This window comes from Notamacropus eugenii, chromosome 7 (assembly GCF_028372415.1).
Source record: "Notamacropus eugenii isolate mMacEug1 chromosome 7, mMacEug1.pri_v2, whole genome shotgun sequence".
NCBI classification, from domain to species: domain Eukaryota; kingdom Metazoa; phylum Chordata; class Mammalia; order Diprotodontia; family Macropodidae; genus Notamacropus; species Notamacropus eugenii.
The window spans coordinates 64,798,216-64,821,415 of NC_092878.1; the positions used below are offsets into that span (position 1 = coordinate 64,798,216).

Sequence of the window (23,200 nt, forward strand, 5' to 3'; positions counted from 1 at the left end):
GAAGCATGAGAGTAGGACTTTAGTGGGAAAATACATGATCATAAAAGGTTTCTATAAATCCAGTAATACTTTCAAAATTTATTTGCATATTGCAAATCAATAACATCTTTGTAAGTTTGATAAATAATAGTAATTCATTGTAAAAGAATCATATGTTCATTATGCAGAAGATGTATGTGTTTGCTGCTTACACTGGTCACCCACATATTTTGTTGGAAATAAAGATGAAAGTGACAATGATACTTTTACAATGCTTACTCTGTGTCAGGCACTATGTTAAGCTCTTTGCAATTATCATCTTATTTGATCTTCACAAAAATCCTGGGGGGTAGGTGCTGTTGTTTTATCCCCATTTTCCAGGTGAGGAAACTGAAATAAATAGAAGTTAAGTGACTTGCCCAAGGTCAACTACCTAGTTGGTCTCAAAGGCCAGATCTGAACTCGTCTTCCTGACTCTAGATCCAAGCTCTATCTTCTATGCTACCTAGCAGCCCCTAAATATTATTAGAAAACCCTGCAATTTCATATTTACCTCCATAAAAAGTTGTCATGGGCTAGTAAACTAAAAAAAAAAAAGTCACAAAATGTCAGGACTGTAGGACCCTCAAAAATGACTTATAGTTGAGGAAACAAAAGACCTAAGTGGTTAAGAGATTTTCCTAAGGTTAGAGAAATAATGAATTACGAAAATAGAATTAGAACCTGGGTTCTCTTACTCCTATTCTGTGTCAAAAGTCTCAGTCTTCTATTTTGGCTACACTGTTGATTCTGTGAGTAACTAGGAATTATCTCTTTGTGCCCCCATTTATCCAGGTGTATGATAAAGGTACAAATGTCTGGACCTATACGTGTTGATGGTTAACTAGTTAATATTTCTTTCAAGCACTGTAGCCCTTGCTGTAGAATTCACTCTTTAAATACAAGGCATTAGCCCTTTGAGTTTACTCAGATCTATCTCAGTCAATAGATTTTTTTATTCAAATTATCTTTGGAAATAAACATTCCTGGAAAAAAAAATCATGATTTTTGCTATTAATTAACTGATTTACTCCACCCAATTTGATTGAAACTTTGGTTCTCTGAAGGAAAACAGGAAGGATTACTTGTAATTGGGGTTAATTATTAGGGATGGGCAAACTTTGCATAAAGAAGAATAATCAACCTGAACTTTTGCCCAAATTCAACCCTGACCTTAACTTTAAATGGGACTTATAAGAATGTGGTTTTCTTTTCTTTTCATTATTCATATCCACTCCATAATTCTAGCTAAAATTGAAAGGAAAACTGTTCAAATATTCCTCTTGTCCCTTGGGGAAAAACGTTATACTAATAGTTGTTTGGACTAGGAAGATTAACTAGCTACTGCATTAGAAAACTCCTTGACATTTGAAAGGGTGAAGTGCTTAACTAACTTAAAATCCAAAGCTTGCTGTGAGAGGGGTTGTAAAATGATTAGATAAAGAGTAGATGAAAAATGATCATCCATCCTACAAAATCATGCTTCCTTTGAGGACCATTGGCAACCATTTCTGTGTAAGGGTTATTCATTATGAGAAAAGAAAGCAGCCACATGCCACATACATCTGTACAGTGGGAGAAGGGATATACTCAGACTAAAGTAGAATTAAAAGACAGCAGGACTGAAGTTGGTAGTGTAACAAGGAAATGGATGTTTTTTTTTAAGGAAAACAAGGTACTTAGTATAACTCCAAGTAATTTGTAATAAGCACTAAATAATGTTGTAATTTGACCAGATACTTAGCATTATTGACAGATACTGAAAAGCAAAAGAGACTTTATGGGAAAAGAGACATAAGAAAGGAATGCCAGTTAGAAACAGTGGATGAGGGGCTATGTTCAGAGGACAATAGTAATAGTAACACATTTATTCAGGGTATCTAAAAAGGTCAGTGCAGTAAAATACATTAAAACACAATAAGACTTTTGGGATATTGTATAGAATTTTAAAGTTTACAGAGCACTTTCACCATAATACTTTTACACACATGCATACAATTATTACAATATTAACATTTTACAGTTGAGGACATGGAAATTCAGATACATTAAAACTTGCACAGATATATACAGCTAAGAAATGGGAATGTCTAGAATCAAATTAATAGCTTCTTAGAGTTGGAAAAGAGTTCAGGGAGTACATCAACTTTATAGAAATCCTGCTGCCTATAACATCCTCATAAAGTGGTCATGCAGCCTTTGTTTGAAGACCTCTAGTGAAAAAATAGTCTAATGCCTTCTGAAGGAGTTTATTCATTCTTAGAAAATCCTGATTGTTTGAAAGATGGATTTTCTTTTTCTCACTATCATAAGCCAATATTCTCTGCACCTTCCATCCACTGATCTTTGTTCTTCCTTCTGTATTCAAACAGATGAAGTCAACATTCTTTTTCTGTATGAAAATGGTAATGGATAGCTTGCCATGTACCACTCCACTGCTAATTCTCTCTTCTCCAAGTTATATGACTCTATTTCTTTGACTCATCTTTTACCTTTTTTAGGTTTCACAACTCTGGAATTTGTATCTCAAAGTTTCTACTCAGCTCTGACATTTTTTTTTAATCAAGAATGCTTGGAAGTCTTCTACTTCATTAAAAATCAATCCCTACCCCCACCCCCCATCACACCCCCGCACACACATAGGCTTTATACTCAGTTTAGCTGGACAATTTAATCTAGGGTATAATCTTTTCTCTTTTGGAATATCACATTCTGAACTTTTCCTTTAATAATATAACTGCTACATCTTAATATGATCATGACTGTAACTCATTGCTATTTGAATTATTTTTTTCTTGCTGCTTGCACTATTTTTGCTTTGACCAGGAAACTCTGGAGTGTTTTCATTTTAGGATTTCTTTCAAGAGATAAGTAGTAGATTGCTTCTATTTCTACTTACCTGCTGCTCCTAAGAGATCTGGACAGTTTCTTTTATAATTTCTTGAAATATTATAACTAGCCTCTTTCTTAGTCACAGTTTCCAGATAGTCCAGTGATTCTTAATTCTTTTCTTCTTTGTCTGCTTTCCAAGTCAGTTGTTTTTACTGTGAGATAATTTAGATTTTCTCCTATTTTTTTCCAGTCTTTCAACTTTATTTAAACATTTCTTGTCTCATTGAGTCACTGACTTCTATTCTAATTTTCACTTTGTTTCTTTGACAAAGTCTCTTTTTCCAAGCTGTTAGTTCTCTCTTAAAAACTTTCTTCCTTAATTCTCATTTCTTTTCCCATTTTTCCCTCTAGTGCTTTCATTTGATTTTTAAAATCATTTTTTATTCTTTTTTTAATCTCGCTTTATTTCCTCCAGGAATTCTACTTATGCCCAAACTGCATTTTCCTTTGAGACTTTTCTTATAAATGTATTGTAGGCATTCTCTTCAAGTAGGTGTCAAGGTTCTCTATCATCATAACACCTCTTTATGGTAGGATCATATTTTTTGTTTATTCTTACAGCCTACTTCTCTACTTTGGACTTCATGTTCAGATTGAGCTGTGAGTATTTTGGGGTTTCTTAGATCCTAATGCTGCTTTCTTGGGGGTGTTGAGTGTTGCATTACTTCACAATCTCAGATTCAGCTCAGGGAACTTGCAAGCTCCCAAGGTTGTTCAATCCAGGACAAAGTCTGATCATTGTCTTCCTGTTCTGAACTTTACAAGTTCCTATCCTCAATTTGTGTCTGAGTAATACAATTGTTAGCTTGCTCCTGGCTAAAGTTCCAGTAGACTGTTGCTACTATTAGTGAGCTGAAGATCTCTGAAGGTTCAGATTGACTGAACTTCAGGCTTCGCTTTGGTCTAGATTCCTTCCCTCATTATTCTCCTGATCACAACAAAGACCATGCTTAGAAGCTACTTACTATTTGCTCTTAAACAAGTTCTCCTCTAGGTATATAGACTAGGACCCATGACCACTTTTAACCATAGAGCATTATCCCTGAGTGCAGATGCCTTCCTCAGTTTGCCCTCAATGCCTGACCCGGAAGTGGGTAGTGAATGGCAAAGTTCTAGTTAACATCTGTTCCTATATCCTGTACAGGATGAGGGTTCTTTTATATGGATCTGGGAGCTCTTCTTGCATTGGTGCCCAACCTTGGTCCTTTTTCCAATTACCATATTCTGGAATGCTTCACATGGTACCACTGACTAGAAACCTGTTCCCAGTGTCCACAGACCTCTATCTCTCTATGATAACCTGGCTTAGAATTATGACTCACCATGATGTTTTTTCCCCTTGGTTTACCCAATCAAGACTCAATTTAGTGCTTTTTCTATATATTTTTTTAGGAGTTCTGTTGGAGGAACTCAGCATTACTCCTTCCAGCTACTCTGACATTTTGGTTCTCCCTTCATCACTCCTACCACCCCTACCCTGACTTCAGTTTCTTTCAACCTGTGTTCCTAAAGCATGGTATCCTGGACTCTCACCACTTCAACTGTTCACCTTTTCATAGTGAGTAGTTTGTTGTTGTCCTCCTTAAAATGTAGAATCTAGAACTGAACACACTACTCCAGATTTGGTGTGACCAGGGCAAAACACAGTAGGACTAACACCTTTTCTGTCCTGCACATAAACATCTTAATTAAGTATACATTTACATTCACTTTTTTACACTGATCTATCCCATTGCTACCCCCATAGTGAATTTGTAATCTAAAACACAGAGATTTTTCTTACACAAACTGTCATCCAGCCTCATCTATCCCATAGGATACTTTTGAAGTTGAATTTTAAACCTAAAAACAAAAGTTTATATTTACATCTGTAAAATTTATTTTATTAAATTTAGCTCACTTGTTAAAGACTCTGAGATATTTTATGGACCCTGAATTCATCCTCCAGTTTATTAACTAATCCTACCAGTTTTGTGTCTTAAAAGGTGTACTATGGTAGAAGTAATACCTACTATAGTCCCTGGCAGGTAAGCTAAACTAGTTAATATTTTCCCCCAAAAGATTAGAAATTTGTTGAAACAAGGTAGTAGTTGGGAGGGTAGTGGTCAGGCTCTGGCACAGTATAGTGGTAGCATAATCCACAGACCCTAGCACAGAGTGGTAGTCCTTAACCCTGACATTGCAGTAGGCCTCAACATCAGCGGGAAGTGGAGAAAGCCATGATGTAAGCATTTGCAGCAGAGTGGTCAGCTTACCTAGGCAACCAATCTAGTGGACTCTGGCATATGTACAGTAACAAAGCATTGGTTCCATTAGATGCAGCCCCTCTTTTCTCCATATGGAAATGTGCCTGGTCAAGAGGATATGCTACATCAGTGTTGGTGTGTCCTACTTTCTTCATGGAAGCAGTCAGTCACTTAATTATGAGAATCACTTTGGATCATTACATCACATTTGGGTCAGTGTTACCTGGCTTAATAGACAATTTTTTCCTTTCCCTGAGAGCTCTGATTTTTGCCCCTTTGAATAGTCCATGGGATTAATGCTTGAGAAATTGACAGGGCTTCTTGATAACCTAGTGCATAAAAAGATGAGTCTACAAGGAGCCAGTGTCCTATACTGGATGTGCCACTGAGATGCAAGTCACCATACCCGTTTGACCCAAACATATTACTAATCAGACACCTTTCCATAAGAAGATGAAAAGATCTATATCTAACTAAAGTAGTGCCGTACCTTTGCTGAGTATCGTTTCCATTTTGACCATTTTTGTCATTTTTGTCAAACACCATTTGTCAAACACCACCTGGTCTACAATATATATCACTTATTCTTTATTCAAAATAACTGATAAAAATGTTGCACAGTCAAAAACAGTTCTCTGTTGTACTCACTCGATTAGCAATCTCTTTTCAAGTAGACATTGAGCCATTAATGACTACTCATTCATCCAGTTCCAAATTCCCTTCACTGTGCTATTTTCAAGGCCACATCTGTCTGCATTGTCAACCTGGAGAACATGAGAAGACTCTTAAATTCCTACGTGAAATCTAGGTAAACACTATTCTCCTGATCAGATAAGTAACCCTGTCAGCCTAGGCTGAAATAATCCATTCCTGATAAAGCTATTATGGCTTTTCAAGATTTGTCTTTCAGTCATTCAATTTGTCCAACTCTTCATGATCTCCTTAGGGGTTTCTTGGTAGAGATACTAGAGCAGTTTGCCATTTCCTTATCCAGCTCATTTTACACATAAAGAAACTGAGGCAAACTGGTTAAGTGGCTTGCCTATAGTCATACTGCTAGTAAGTATCTGAAGCCAGATTTGAACTCAGGAAGATGTCTTCCTGACACCAGGCTGGGCACTCTATCCTCTGCACCACCTACTTGCCCTTTACGAGATTACCATTTCCCATTCTTAATGTCAACAAACCATACATTTATTAATTATTATGTCCTAGAATTTTGCCAGAAATCAAAGTCAAACTCATTGACCTACACTTGGTAAATTCTCTTCTCTTCCAAATTTGAAAATGAGGACATTATTTTCCCTTCTCACTCCTGCAGCACCTCTCCTATCCTCCATAATTTTTCAGAGATCAGTGACAGTAGTTTGGCAATGTCATCTGCTAGTTCTTCCTTTGTTCTACCATATAATCCTTCCAGGACTTGTAGTTTAAATTCACTGAAGGAAGCTAAGGGCTTCCTCCTTCTCACCTTACCCACCTTGGGTTTCAAATTCCTAGTAGACCTTTTTGTTTTGTTCTTTTAAGACCAAAGACCATTCACCTCAACAGAAAAAAAAAAAACTAAGCAAAAAAACTGGTGAGTTCTTTCTCAAAGAATATATAAACTTGTAGGAGCGAAATCCAAATAACTATTACAAATAAGAACACTATTTTATAGTAATCAAAATTAGTACAAAAGACAGATCCAGGCAAACTGATCTGAGAAATGTAAGGAGAGATTGCTCTCAGTTGGAAGAGAGAAGTGCAAAGGATTCATGGAGCCAGTGACATCTGTTTGGAGCCTTGAAGAAAGGGAGACACTCCAAGAGATGGAGATAAGGGAGGAATCCATCCCAGTTCTGGAAATACTAGGAGTAGAAGCACAAAGAAATATGAAAAGGGAGGCAGAGAACAGGAATTATAGGATTTAGAGCTAATGGGAAGTTGTCTAAGTTTGTTGGAATGCTGAGTATGTGATGGGAAATAGCAGAGATAAGATTGAAAAGGTATGTTGGAATTAGATTGTGGAAGGTCTTGAATGCCAAGATCAGGAATTTATTTTATAGGCACTGGGGAACCCACTGAAGGTTTTTAAGTAGAAGGAGGACATGAAAAGAATGATACATTAGTAAGACTGCTTAGGCAGTGGTATGAAGGCTATATTAGAAAATGGATTGGCTAGTCTATAATAGTTTAAGCAAGTAGTGATGAGCTTTGAAATGGAGAGGCTTTGTTGTAGTCAAGCTTATATATTAATAGTCAGAAAATGTTATTTAGCCATTTTCAGTCATGTCTGACTCTCCATGACTGCATTTGGGGTTTTTTTTTTTTTTTGGCAAAAATATTAAAATGGTTTACTATTTGCTTCTCTAGCTCATTTTCTAGATGAGAAAACTGACGCAAACAGGATTAAGTGATTTGCCCAGGGTCACATCACTATTAAGTATCTGAGGCCAGATTTGAACTCTAGAAGATGAGTCTTCCTAACTCCAGGTTGGGCATTCTCTCCATTTCATCACCAAAATGCCCAGTCAGAGAATGATATGCATCCAAATAATAAGGATAAGAACGAAAAAGTGATTTAGGTTTTCAGATCAAATGTCCACTTTACTGCTTGCTAACTATGTAAATTTGTGAAGTGACTTCATCTCTCTGAGTGGCTTAGTTTCCTCAACTGTAAAACGAATGGGCTATAGGGTCTATAAAAGTTATTTGTGTCTTTTTAATTGTTAGTGGGCTATAATGTGTCCTCTGAATTTTATTAATTTTCTTTGTGAAGCACAGGACAAGAGATTTATAAAAAAAGAAAAACACAATGAATGCACTGGACTTAGATGATATCTATAACTCCATTGGGTGGGGGGTACAAAATATAAGTGGAAAAGGGGGGAATAATGTCAGAGATATTGCCCAGAAAGGATCTACAGGGACTAGCAATTGGTTACAAGGTAATAGGGAGATATTAATAAGGGAAAGAGAAGAGTCCATACTGATGCTGAAGCTTTACACCCATATGACTTGATGTTCCCAAATCTTCAATTTTATAGGTCACAACATCAGGGCTATTCACTGTTCGAAACCTGAACCATCAATAGCTTCATGTTACTTGGTAATTCCTTAGCCTAGCATTTAGTTCACATTATGGCTCTACGCAGCCTTTACAGCTTTACTTCATATGACTCCCTTCATAAAGTCCACATTCTAGATAAGCTGAACTCACAGTTATGTCCTAATCATTTTTTTAACCCTTGTTGCCTGTTTGTCTTCACATGGGCCATGCTTCATGCCTGGAACTCTATGTCTCTATATGTTGAAATCTTGCTCCCTTAAAGGATCTCCAGTTCCAAGCCAAAAACAACACCACCGCCTTTAATTAATTTGTTTTTGATGGCATTTTCTCTGAATCTTTCCTTTGACCTTGTACCACCTTAGCTTGAACTATGCCTATTTGTGTCTGCTATATTGCCCATTTTCTATTGGTTTGGAAATTCCAAGAAGGAGAAATTCTGTTGTTTTTCATCTTTTAATCTGCAGCACCTAGTAGAATACCTTGTACACAAGAGTCATAGTGCTAGGTATAGGGACTCAGCCTGTGATTTCATTGTTGTAGAGAACACCCTCTCCCAATGCAGATTAGCACCTAATAGTTCTAGAGAGTTGGCAAAATCAACAGAGGTTAAATCAACAGAGCTCATATTTGTCAGAGGCAGGGCATGAACAAAAGTTCTGCTGACTTTGAGACCAGCTCTCTATTCACTACACTATGATCCACCACCAAGACATACTAAGTCCTTAATACAAGATTGTTGGATTTAAAATGGAGCCCTAAAGAGATATTGGGAGTAGGTATAGATTTGGGGGCTTATTTCATAAATATGGTCATTGAAACTCTGGGAATTATTGAATAGATGGATACTTGGGGACAGCCCTGCTTAAGCAATGGAAAGAGGATGAGATATAGCAAATGAGAGAGAAAGGCACTTAAATACATAGGAGAATGACAAGAATTTAGCCCCAGATAACCAAGGAAAGAGAAGGCCTTAATAAGGAATGGGTAAGTAGTGTCAAACAATAGAGCATCAAGGAGCATTAGAACAGAAAAAAATGCCGCTGGATTTGGGAGGTCATATATGACCTTAAGGTATAGAGGATTAGTACTGAGTAAACTCATAGTACAAGGTCTCAACATGTACAATAAAACCCAAGACACAATTATGCTGAACAATTAAAAGGATATAAGGGCAGAATTGGAGGCTTGAGAGGAGGAAAAGGTTGGAACATGTGTTGTCAGGAATGTGATAGAAAATGAATAAAAAGATAGAGGACTGGCATATAGCAGTGAAGGACCAGTTGGTGTTAGATGACATAAACTTGTAATGGATTCAATCATTGTGGCTTTATTTTTTCTAATAGTATTTAGTTCATCTGACATAGGAATAGAGGAAATGGATGATAAGAGTTACCCAGGTATTATGATAGGCAAGACCTATAAAAATTTAAAAACAGAAAAAGCATTATTGTAAATGGATGATCATAAGGTCAAAACTAAGAAGTGAGGAAAGTGAGATTGGCACAAGTTATAGGCTAGGAAGGAGGAATAAAAGACCACAATGAAGAGTAAAGAATACCTTTTTCAAGGAAGATTACAGTGTGAATGGTAAAAGAGTTGTGGAGGGAGAGAAAATTTCAGAGGTTTAAGTTTGGGTAGTCGAACAGTTTTTAGAGATGTGAAGCCTTAAGTTTTGACCATCTTGGTAGGTAGCTGAATTCTAGAGAAGACAGAGATTCTGAATTCCAGAGAAAGACATATCAAAGGTAAGGAATTTATCCAAAGAGTCTGACTACTGCTGAAGGAGTTAGAATCTCTGGAATTAAAAGAATAGCAACTCTGGATTCAAAGTGGAAAAGGTGGAATTCAATGGATAAGGAAACAAGAAAAAACACTTTCATTTTGGCATGCACATATCTATAAAAGCTTAACAAAAACCTCTGCTAAGAAGTCTGCTACATTACCTTCTTACCTTAGAAGACAAATCATTTCTTAATAGATATCCTCCTTCTGATAACGACAAAGTCATTATATGATGAAAGAGCTTGTTTAGAGCCCCATCATGGCATATTCTATCAATAATAGTAAAGAATGGGGAGCCAAGTAACTCATTTTTCTTTTCTTTTTTCCTCTTCATAGAGAGTTGATGTGTGTGTGTTCGTCCTTGGTTGCCGTAGAAGACCATGCCATCAGAGAAATGATGATATGACTTGCACTTGACTTTGTTTTGAGTGAGGGAGGGCTGTGCAGGTCACCAGCCTCACTTCTCCTCCAGAGCCATCTGAATCCAGTGACCAGATATTCATCAGGATAACTGGAGGTGACCCAGGATGAGGCAATTGGGGTTAAGTGACTTGTCCAAGGTCACACAGCTAGTGAATGTCAAGTGTTTAAGGTGAGATTTGAACTCAAGTCCTCCTGATTCCTGTGCTGGTGCTCTATCCCCTGTAGCACCTAGCTACCCAGAGAGTTGATACATGTGTGTGTGTGTGTGTGTGTGTGTGTGTGTGTGTGTGTGAACATCATTGACCATCTCCATTTAGGAACTTGCTTGAAGGAAAAAAAATTAGTTTTGTGAAGCAATTTTCTAATGGTATTCTCTTATCTATTCCTTGTGACAGAAATCCTCAGTAACAGCAGCAAGATATTATTCAGAGTGTAGAGTCACAATTAGAAAATAGGCCCTTCAAAGTTCTAACTCTATACCACTGACTTCACGTGTGAGCTTGAGCTGGTTATTTCGGCTGTCATATCTGAAGACTGCAGTAATTCCTTCCTTCCCAACATTACAAAGCACTCCACTTCACTGTATGACCCTGAAAAAACCACTTACCTCCATGGGCCTCAGCTTCCTCATCAATAACATGAGCAGGTTGGACAAGACAAAAAGATCCAAGGCAGTTGAGCTGTGGAAGTGTCAATGAGCAGCTATTCAAAACAGACTTGGGGAATGAACCAAACTTTTTCACACTCCAAGGTTACCTGCCAATAACAGAGAAAAGAAAGATAAGCAGAACTTAGAAACTAGGGCTTGTAGGCTGATCCATTGTACTGCTGTTACAGAGCTATTACTGGGGCAGATGAACACTCTCATCAAAGTCCAGTATAAGGATCTGTTATTTGTAGGCAGCTTTTACTATGTCCATATGTTCCCCTGACTTGTAGTCATTGTAGGGGAAGTTTTATGTGCTAGGCTATGCTGTGAAATGCCTGGGGTCTTGAGGACCCATCAGCGAGATGCCTATGGAACAATCATATTGGCTGTTTCTTTCTTCAGAGGAGTTGCGGACTTTTGAAAATAAACAGGCTTCATAGCATAGAGTTTCTGAAGCCCTGACTAGACTCCTTTTGTTCCTACCTTCAGTCCACATCCAAGCATAACTCTTCCTGCAAATAGTTTTTGCCATATCAAAAAAAAAAAAAAAAGCACTCAAATAATAAATCGCAAAAAATCAAAATTACCTGATTTTCCCAATTTATGCCAGTACAATCTACTTTTAAAACATTGAGTGATACACAACTTTATTAGGGTGTCTGTTAACCATCTTCCTTTTACCCAAATGATCATGCTGACTGTATAGTAGTGGAAGACAGAGGAGACTAGTCCCTGTGTGGCTGTGTATAAGCCAACATTTATGCAATACCAATTATGTGAAGCCCTGTACCTACACTGTATAGGAAGAAACCACTGTGTACCCTTTTTTCCCTCTTTGTATATGTATCTTGTCTCCCCTAAAAAGACTATAAGCTTTTAGAGAGCAGATACCATCTCTTAAACTTGTTTTGTACCTTGGCTGCTAACATAATGACTTGCATATATACATTATTCAATAAATGTTTTATTGGTACATAATGTTTACTTCTTTGACAAGTGCCAATCATTCATTTATCATACTATTCTGAAGAGAGGGAAAATAAAAATTTCTCCCCACTACTTCTGTACTAGAGTCATATCTTTTGTCTGAGCACCTCAGTACTTCAGTGATAGGTGTTGTAAAAATGCATAGACAGATAATAAAACTGTAACATTTTTCATAAATTATTGAACCAAAGTCATTTCCTTTTTCCATCCATTTTTAATAGTATGCAGTACACATGCTGACTCAGAGTGAGATTGCTTTTTAAAATATGAGGTGGTCTCAGTTTACTCATTTGCATATATCCCAGAATGCAATAAACTCTAATGTATGCTAGGAAATTACCAACTAGGTCATAATAATATGAAGACTAGGACAGAAATTTAAAGAAGGAGGGTGAAGACTTGTATAAATAAGATAGGGAGATCTATTATTTTAGTTTTCTTGAAGAAAATAAGCTTTATTACCACATATTTGTTTTGTTTATGGTAAATTGCATGATTTTCCTGGTCTATCAGTGAAATCTCCCAATAAGCAAAGTCTCGTTAAGATACACATTAACTTTTATTTCTATAACCTCCACAAATGTTTACCATATGCTTCAATCACCTGACAATTCACACAGGTAATCATTTCTCCCAAATCAGTTATTTTGCATCTTTTCAAGTATTGATTATTCCATTACCCTTTAACAAAGTGGTAAATGAGTAGGGAGGGTAATAAATCAGAAAGAGGGGAAAAAAGGATAAAGGACAAAAATGCATGAGATACGATTAAGTATGTATATTTGCTATGAGTATGCAGAAAATACACCAGTATCTGACCCTGTTTGTAAATGGAGAGTACTTTCATTTGGTTCTCTGCCTTTTTCTCAGAAAAAGACGCTAAGTTCTCCTTGCCTTTGTTGTAGTATAGTGGAGCTAAATTTGTATGTACATCAAATTTTGTAAGTAGTTTTTGTCATACTGAAAAATGTTCAAATAATAAATCACAATAAATGAAAATGACTTGCTTTCCCTAAAGTACATAAAAATGCCAGGGCAATCTGCTTTCCATGTTCAGACACCAAAGAGCTAAACATTGAGTGATATCCAATTTTATGAGACGCATAAAAATGAAATAAAAAATGAGCGAGAAGATAAACATTTAAGGAGATAAACGTCACCAAACAGGAATGATTACAAAGTTTGTAACAATCTACATTTTTCTTTGTTTCCTGTTTCCTGATTCTCCCCATCCAACCCTTTAGCTAACTATAAAGCCTTTAATAATACATATTATGATTTTCCACAACAAAGGATTCAAAAAAGACTCAGGTTACATTTACAGGACAAAGTGTACAGAATTTGCAACTACTTCGAATCTGCTTCATTCATCTGTTTTCTGGTCATAAGGACAAGGAATAGCAACTGGACCAGTGTTTTCATCCATAGGAAGAAGGCCCAGATTGAGGCAATCCATTCTACCAAAGCAGATTGGTCCTTTCTTTGCAATTGATAATCTTAGAACTGTGCTATCAAACTCAACTAGAAGCAGATCCTTATTTCTTCGTATTGTCTTATAAAACCACAAATGAACATTATCTATGTTTTATATATTTTCATTTATTTTGTTAAACATTTCCCAATTATATTTTAATCTGGTTCAGACGTCACTAGGGAGTTTGGCACTGCTCATTTGATACTTCTGGCCTAGAGCACTGGAAATTTTAAATGAGGTGCCAGTGGTCACACGGTCAGCCTATGTCAATGGCAAGACTTGAACTCAGTGCATCTTTCTGTCTTTGAGTGGGGCACTCTATCCACTAGTCTATACTTCCCCTTTCTTTTCATAAAGGCTGAAAATGAAGCCCAGCTATTGATTGTATATTTTATGATAGAATACCGAGAAAGGATAAATCTGAAGAATTGTTTCCCACTTTGTGTCATTTGACATAATGTATAAAAAAGAAAAGGGGAAAGGTGTAAAAGGAAAAGAGCTAATTATTATAATTTGTAGCCTGGCAACTTTGTCACTAGTCTAATAAAGCTACTATATTGTTACATATACTATCATCCTGTAAAATGGTTATAGTAATTTTTTAAATAAATAACCTCCTCACAAGACATCTTTCAGTGATGTGTTCCACCATGTATTACTTTTTGAGACTGATAGGTTGTGTGGTAGATAGAGTGTTGGGCATAGATTCAAATCTGGAATTCAAATCTAGCCTCAGATATTTACTGGGGAAATCATTTAAACTGTGTCTCATTTCCTCAACCCCAAAATGGGCATAATAACAGTATCTAGCTTGCAGAGTTGTTGTGAGGATTAAATGAGATAATATAGTTAGCCCAGTGTCTGACACATAGTAGGTGCTATACACATGCTATTTTGTTTCCTCTACTTCTTTTTGAGCGAGAGAAAGAGACTGAGAAAAAGAGAGGCGGGGGGGAGGGAGAAATTTAGGGTTAATATCAGGAAAATTGCTTCCCAACAGTCAGTATTGTGCAAAAGTGGATTCCTTTCAGGTAGTTGATTCTCCCTCATTGGAGGTCTTTCAATAGATGCTAGATGACTACTTGTTGGATATGTTATTGTGAAAATTCCTTTTGAAGTATTGGTGGAACTAGATGGCTACTAAAATAACCTGAAAATTATGAAAATGTGTGATTCAAGCTCTAGGACATGTAACTAACAAGACGGAAGACTATACATTTTCTTGGGCCCTTACAACCTCTCTGCTACACTAGTCACTCTACCCATAGGGTTGCAACACAACACAACAACATACACTGATCTCCCTTCCCTCTTTCTAGTGCAGGGGAGATCTAAGTTCCAAACTGCAGAAATTTGCTGAGGACTGCAGAGCCACTCACTATAATAGCATTCTGTGCTTCAAAGTAACAGTGGGAAAAGGTTAGGACACATGTCTGTCTGGACTTGAAATAGAACTGAATCCCATACCCTACACCCTCATATCTCTCCTCTCAGAGCTTCCGAGATCCAAATTCCAAAAGACAGAAATCACCTGAGGCTACAATAGCATCAGTTTGGGCAGCATTCTGTACTATCAAGCCAGAGACAAACAGAAAGAATAGGAAGAAACATAGTATAAAGGAGAGATCTTATGGCCCCTCAAAATTATGTGGAACAGAGACATAGTCTGATAAACCATGAATTTCACAGAATGGGAAGAGGCTAAGATGCTTTGGGAAGTAAAAGATCAACTACTCCAGCCTTTAGTTAAGGTTATCAAATCAACACATATTTACAGAGTACAAAGAGTTCTGATTTATGTTGTCTGTTTTTTTTTTCCAATTTATTTCTTTATTTTTAGTTTTCAACATTCATTTCCACAACATTTTGAGTTTCAAATTTTCTCCCCATCTCTGCCCTCCCCCACCCCAAAACACCATGCATTGTGATTACCCCTTCCCCCAACCCCCAGAGAAACCACCATTAGAGGGAAGGGAATAAAAAAATGAGCAATAAGGGAAAATCAGAAAGACAAACTGAAATTTCCAAATGCAAAGAAAAAAAATTCAAATAATATAAGATGGGTCTGGACCCACCAAAAAATGCAAGTCTGTGATTCTGTGTTAATAAAATGGACCCAGCTTTATAATAAAGAAAAGCAGTACATTATGGGACAACTATGTGGTACAATAGATAGACCACGGAACTTGGAGTCAGAAAAATCTGAGTTCAAATTTATCCTCAGATATTTCCTATCTAGTATAATCCTGGATAAGTCAGTTGACCTCTGTTTGCCTCAGTTTCATCAACTATAAAATGGGAATGGTAGCACACCTACTTCTCAGAGTGGTTATGAGGATCAAATAAGATAATAAATCAACAACAGTAAAGTACTTAGCACAGTGCTTAGTACATAGTAAGCACTATATGAATGTTAATTTTATTTATTTATTATTATTATGCTCACTTAAGAACACAGAGGTAAAAAGAAAAGCCCAAATTTAAGTAAGAAGATCATATTTAAACATAGAAAAGCAGAACATGGAGGAAAATTGAATTTAACTCAGTTCAACAAGCAAGCTTCTACTAACATGTAAAGTACTGTGCTGAGTGGCAGTGATTTAAAGACAAAAAAGACAACCTCAGGACACAAAGAGCTTTCATTCTACTGTAGGGATATAATATATGCACAGAAAAGTAAAAACATGGTAGTTTGAGGAGGGAGAGGACTTTTTGATATTTTTTTCAATGAAAACTATTGATAAATTCATTTTGTAAGTAAAAAGTTGAAAAAATTGATCAACATTTTAAAAATACCTATGAATCTTTTTTTTTTTCTGCAAGACCAGTATTTCTGTACCTTTCACATACCTGTTATGTTAGGAAATAAACTTTTCTAAGGGAATAATTATCTTGTCTGTGCTATCTATCCCATTTATAGATTCTTTGGTGGAACCTTGTTATAGACAAGGTTGGACAATTACCTAAAGCATATTTGGCAAATTATTAAGCAACTAAGTGTATTAAGTAATTACTATTAATAAGTCTATAATTAAGTCATTAGTGAATTGTTCAGATGTAGAAATCTTTTCTTATTGATCTTCTTTCTTCCCTTCCATATCTCACATAGACAAAAAAAAAAATCACTTTTAAAAGTAGAGACTACTACCAGACAAATGCCTAGTTATTTTTGTACAAAGCCCAATAATTTGTTGTATGCTAACACATTACTGGAATCCTAAGTCTGAAATCCTAAGTCTGAATCCTAACTCTGACAGGGCCATGGAAAAAATCAACTACTCCAGCCTTTAGTTAAGGTTATCAAATCAACACATATTTACAGAGTACAAAGAGTTCTGATTTATGTTGTCTTTGTTTTTTTTCCAATTTGTTTATTTATTTTTAGTTTTCAACATTCATTTCCACAACATTTTGAGTTTCAAATTTTCTCCCCATCTCTGCCCTCCCCCACCCCAAAACACTGTGCATTGTGATTACCCCTTCCCCCAATCCACCCTACCTTCTGTCACACTCCTCCCTTCCCTTATCCCCATCTTCTCTCTTCTTGTAGAGCAAGATAGATTTCTATACCCCATTACTTGTATTACTTATTTCCCAGTTACACGCAAAAACATTCTCAACATTCGTTCCTAAAACTTCGAGTTCTAACTTCTCTCCCTGCCTCCCTCCCCACCCATTTCCACTGAGAAGGCAAGCAATTCAATATAGGCTATATATGTGTAGTTTTGCTAAAGACTTCTATAATAGTCATGTAGTGAAACATTACCTATATTTCCCTCCATTCTATCCTGCCCCCCTCATTTATTCTGTTCTCTCTTTTAACCTTATCCCTCCCCAAAAGTTTTTACTTCTAATTACCTCCCATCTCTCATTTGCCCTCCCTTCTATCATTCCCCCACACATCCCACTTATCCCCTTCTCCCCTATTTTCCTGTAGTGTAAGATAGATTTTCATACCAAACTGAGTGAGCATGTTATTCTCTCCTTAAGCCAAATGTGATGAGAGTAAGTTTCACTTTTTTCCTCTCACCTCCCTTTTTCCCCTCCACTGAAAAAGCTTTTTCTTGCCTCTTATATGAGAGGTAATTTGCCCCATTCCATTTCTCTCTTTCTCTTCCCAATATATTCCTCTCTCACCCCTTAATTTTATTTATTTAGATATCATCCCTTCCTAATCAATTCACCCTGTGCCCTCTGTGTGTGTGTGTGTGTGTGTATAATCCCTCCAACTACCCAAATACTGAGAAAAGTTTCAAGAGGTACAAATATTATCTTTCCATGTACAAATATAAACAGTTCAGCTTTAGTAAGTCCCTTATGATTTCTCTTTCCTGTTTACCTTTTTCTGCTTCTCTTGATTCTTGTGTTTGAAAGTCAAATTTTCTATTTAGTTCTGGTCTTTTTCATCAAGAATGCTTGAAAGTCCTCTATTTCATGGAATGATCATTTTTTCCCTTGAAGTGTTATACTCAGTTTTGCTGGGTAGGTGATTCTTAGTTTTAATCCTAGTTCCACTGACTTCTAGAACATCATATTTCAAGCCCTTTGATCCCTTAACATATGCTCATCCTTCATTTCTGAAGAAGACCATGACATCAGAGAAATGACGACATGACTTGCACTTGACTTTGTTTTGAGTGAGAGAGAGCTGTGCAGGTCACCGGCCATGTGAATCCAGTGACCAGATATTCATGAGGATGACTGGAGATGACCCAGGATGAGGCAATTGGGGTTAAGTGACTTGCCCAAGGTCACACAGCTAGTGTGAAATGTCTGAGGTGAGATTTGAACTCAGGTCCTCCTGACTCCTGCCCTGGTGCTCTATCCACTGCACCACTTAGCTGCCCCCCTCCCTTAATGTAGAAGCTGCCAGATCCTGTGTTATCCTGATTGCATTTCCACAATACTCCAATTGTTTCTTTTTGGCTGCTTGCAATATTTTCTCCTTGACCTGGGAACTCTGGAATTTGGCTACAAAATTCCTAAAGGTTTTTCCTCTTGGAGCTCTTTCAGGAGGTGATCAGTGAATTCTTTCAATATTTATTTTACCTTCTGGTTCTAGAATATCAGGGCAGTTTTCCTTGATAATTTCATGAAAGATGATGTCTAGGCTCTTTTTTTGATCATGGCTTTCAGGTAGTCCCATAATTTTTAAATTGTCTCTCTTGGATCTATTTTCCAGGTCAGTTGTTTTTCCAGTGAGATAGTTCACATTGTCTTCTATTCTTTCATTCTTTTGGTTTTGTTTTGTAATTTCTTGGTTTCTCATAAAGTCATTAGATTCCATCTTCTCCATTCTATTTTTAAAGAACTATTTTCTTCAGTGAGCTTTTGAACTTCCTTTTCTATTTGTCTAATTCTGCCCTTTAAAGCATTCTTCTCATTGGTTTTTTGAGCCTCTTTTGCCATTTGAGTTAGTCTATTTTTAAAGGTGTTAATTTCTTCAGCATTTTTGGGTCTTTTTTAGGAAGCTGTTGACTTGCTTTTCATGATTTTCTTTCATTGCTCTCATTTCTCTTCCCAATTTTTCCTCCACCTCTCTTATTTGATTTTCAAAATCTTTTTTGAGCTCTCCCATGGTCTGAAACCATTGCATACTTATTTTGGAGGTTTTTAATGAAGAAGCCTTGACTTTGAGGTCTCTCTCTGATGGTATGCATTGTTCCTCCCCATCTGAAAGGATGGAAACAAGTACTTGCTCACCAAGAAAGTAACTTTCTATTGTCTTATTCTTTTTCCCTTTTTTGGGCATTTTCCCAGTTAGTTACTTGACTTTTGAGTTCTTTGTCAAGGGGAGGGCATACTCTGGGGACCTGTAAGTTCTCAGTTCCTCCAAAATGGCACAATCAAGGGAGAGGAGTTTATTCCTCTCCTGGCCTGCACTCTGGTCTGTAAGATTCCCTCTCCAGAGCCTCCACCAGTTCCACCATGCCAGCCAGCACTCCTCCTCTACCAAAGGCTGCCACTCAGGGCTGAAATACAGATCAGCTACTCACTTCCCCCAGGGTCTTTAGGCCAGTTTCAACAATGGAAGATGCTGCTGCCTGGGACCTAGACAGCTGCACTCCCTTCTCACCCAAGTGAAAGAGCTTTCTTGCTGACCTTTGAAGGTGTCTTTGGCATTTGTGAGTTGAGGAATCTGGGACCTGCAGCTGCAGCCTGTGGTGCCTTGAAGACAGTTCCAGTCCTCTCCTTGTTGCAGTATGGCCCACGTTGTGCTATGCTCTGCTCCATGTCCAGCATGATAGACTTTTCCTGTCGGCCTTCCAGGCTGCCTTGGGCTGGAAATCTCTTTCACTCTGTCAGTTTTGTGGCTTCTACTGCTCTAGAATTTGTTTAGAGTCATTTTTTACAGGTATTTTATGGGCTGTGGGAGGCGAACTTCTAGAGGTGCATCCTTCTATTCTGCCATCTTGACTCTGCCTCCCTTTTGTTTCTTTTCACAGAGGACAGAATGCCACCTACTCCAGTAACAGAAGTAGCTGGGACTATAAATTGATTTAGGCACTGGCAGTTTTTAAGCCAATCCAGGTTCTCTGAAAAAAAATAATTTAAGTACCCCAGAATGGTAGGACTACTTGTACCAGAGCTGATAAAGATCCTGATAGTTCATTCCCCTTCAGAAAACAGTGGATTAGAGCCATACAGGTGTAATTTTATTGAATCTACTTGATGTGCATATAACTAAGGGTGAAACAAGAGGCCTTTTCATGGTAAATACATATATTTTCAAATGTATATGAAATTTTCAATCCAGCATGCTAAAAAATCCTTCATTTGCTTATTTCTTTTGTCTGCATTTTCAGAGCTAATGAACAGTTGTTGGAAATGAGAGTGAATGAAGGAAAAGATCATGAAACATATTTCTTGGGGAACTACATTAACAAAATTAATAGTTTGGAGGTGAAAACAAATCAGAAATGTTTATATTCAATTTAATTTTAAGTGAATTGTGATAAGGACAATTTTGTGGCCAAGTTCCAGGCAAAGGATAGACTTTCACATTATAAAAACAGAACTCCTAAATAGATTTCTATCCCATTGCTACAAATCTCAACAGCAGTGACATTATACCTCTTAAGGTGAAGACATTATAGCTATAAAGTCATTGGACTAAGTTCATAGGCGCTAGGTTCAGAATCATGATGTTTTCAATTGAAGGAGACTATGTGAGTTGCTGGACAATTCATTTAACCTCTCAATGCTACAGATAGAACTCTTGAAGACATAATATTGCAGAGAAAGTAGAGGGTTTCTTTGGCAAAAGGAATTTCCTCCAATAAAAATCACAACTTGTCTTAGAATTCATCTCTGTAGATGTATATCTATAGATAGAATTTTTTGTTGAGTCGTTTCTGTTGTGTTCAGTTCTTTGTGATCCCATTAGGGATTTTCTTGACAAAAAGTACTTGAAGTGGTTTACCATTTTCTACAGATCATTTTATATATGAGGAAATCGAGGCAAGCAGGGTTAAATGACTCATCCATGGTCACACAGTTAGTAAGTGTCTGACGCCGGATTTGAACTCCAGGCACAGCACTGTACCATCTAGCTGCCTAGATATATAGATATATATGTATTAAAATATACACACATCTAAATAGTGTGTATATTTGTATGTATTATATATTTTATATAAAATATACATATATGATATACATATATAAAATACATAATATGTACAAATTGTATAAACTATTTATGTGTATGCATATGTATACATACAATGTACATATAATACATAATAGTTACAAATACACAAGATATACACAAATATATAATCACCAAACGGGCATCAGCAGTAGTTTCCTTATTTGGGAGGGAGTTCCTTATACCAATGACATTACAAATTCACTTCCTATCTTTGTACCTATGTGCCCTTTTACCCAGATTTTACAAATACATAGGGACATGTACAATCAAACCAAATCCACTGACATGTATATCTGATTCTTAGAGCAACACCAATATTTTTGCAGCAAACACATTCCCTTTCATTACATGAAGTGGTTGACAGTTACAAGTGTCTTCATAACTTTAGAGGGAGGAAAGGAGGAGGAAGAGTTATTTACCTCAGAGGCCAAGTGAGGAGCTTTCTCCCTGGATGCTCCCAGGTTAGGCTGCGGGGTTTTTCCTATAACAAAGATAATTCCTTGATGTCAGATTTGTAGTTACTATTTCCGCTTCAGCTGAAACATAATAAATTCTTCTCCAGTGCCTTTACTAACTATTTCTGAACACAGTCACTAACTGCAAGGAAAATACAAACTCTTGAATTTTGTCCAGGAAAAAAGCGATAAAATTCATTATCTTTAACCAAGTGTTGAAAATGCACTTGTAGAAAACACAAGGGATGCTTACCTCCCCATTGAAATCAAAGATTGTTACAAAGAATGCTTCCACTATGTTTTCAAAGGTGGCAATATTCAAGGGATAGGATGTCTTTTGGGTACTCTTTGTCATCAGTAAATTACAAAGCCGCTTTGTGGCATGCATGGCTATGTTATGGTATAGAAAAAAGAATGTTGGACTTGGCTTTAGAGATCTACTTTCAATTTCAGGTTTGTCACTTAATAGCTTGCTGTCACTTTCTTATTAGGGCAAGTCCAGAACTCCTCTAAGTCAGGGGTCGTATGAGTGCACACTTCCTGGTTTTTTTGTTGGATATATATAATTGGCTATATCTATGTATATATCTGTATATATTTAATAGGATTTTTAAAAAAGTGATAACCTTCTTCAAAAAGCAGATCTCCCTCACAACTCCCAAACATAAACAGTATTAATATCTCCCCAATACCACCAACAGAAAGAGAAGCCATAATATAGTATCTGACGTTTTCCTCTATTGTACAGTCAGCAAGTCATTTCTATCTGTCTATCAACAGTAGTGCATGTATAAAGATGGGCGTGTGTGTTTATTGTTTTTCTATTTTTTTTTTTTGTTAGAAACCATTTAAGCAACTGAATAGGCCAAGTTGGTGTGGCCTTTGTATTCCTGGTATCACACCACTCCCTTCCAAGTCACAGTCCTTGGCCCATGCCCCAGTACTAACAAGCTACATGCTTCTGCAGATCACCTTGTTCATAGTCATGCATGATGGAGGATGATAGAACGCATGTACTCAGACAGATGAGGCCAATTGCTGCTGCCAGCGATCTGCCCCTCCTGCTGAAGTTTTGTCCTACTTTTTTAACTGAGAGTTCAGTAGGTGGTGAGGAAAGCAACCACTGAATGGGCAATTCTTGATAGAAAACTGACATTACTAATAAATAGAACACAGTCTGGCTGCTCAGGGTCCCATCTAAGGAAATTTCATAGTTTTTGTGGTTATGAGAAGCACAAAGGCATTCTTGGCTGCCACGTTTTCCCAATTGGAAATGTCATGAAGACAAAAATATCACCATTAAAAAGAGAAATCTTATATGACATGAGCTATTGACCTGGGTGTTCTTGGGCAAGTAATTCCGTGTTACTAGTCTTCAACTGCTTATTCACCTACAATGAGGGTGTTGGGGTATATGATTTCCAAGGATCCCTTTAGATCAAAATCAAGAATGCTAGAAGTTTAATTGATTTTTTGAAGACTCCATTGTCTTTTCTGGAAGCAAAGGTAAGAGTAACTATAGGAATTGCAACCAAACCCATGAGTTGTTCATTCCCCTACACTTTGAG

At 36.9% G+C, this 23,200-nt stretch overlaps 1 protein-coding gene across 2 annotated transcripts in view; it reads right to left on the reverse strand.

Annotated features, from left to right (window-relative positions):
• Positions 1 to 23,200, reverse strand: part of DIO2 (iodothyronine deiodinase 2) — a 159,587-nt gene that overhangs the window by 23,624 nt on the left and 112,763 nt on the right. For both annotated transcript variants that reach the window (XM_072623177.1, XM_072623178.1), the window contains exons 3-4: positions 21,597 to 21,658; positions 11,021 to 11,169 (exon numbers count right to left, since the gene is read on the reverse strand). In XM_072623177.1, the coding sequence (XP_072479278.1) occupies positions 11,021 to 11,053 (33 nt within the window). In that variant the 5' untranslated portion in view covers positions 11,054 to 11,169; positions 21,597 to 21,658. The remainder of the gene's footprint in view (positions 1 to 11,020; positions 11,170 to 21,596; positions 21,659 to 23,200) is intronic.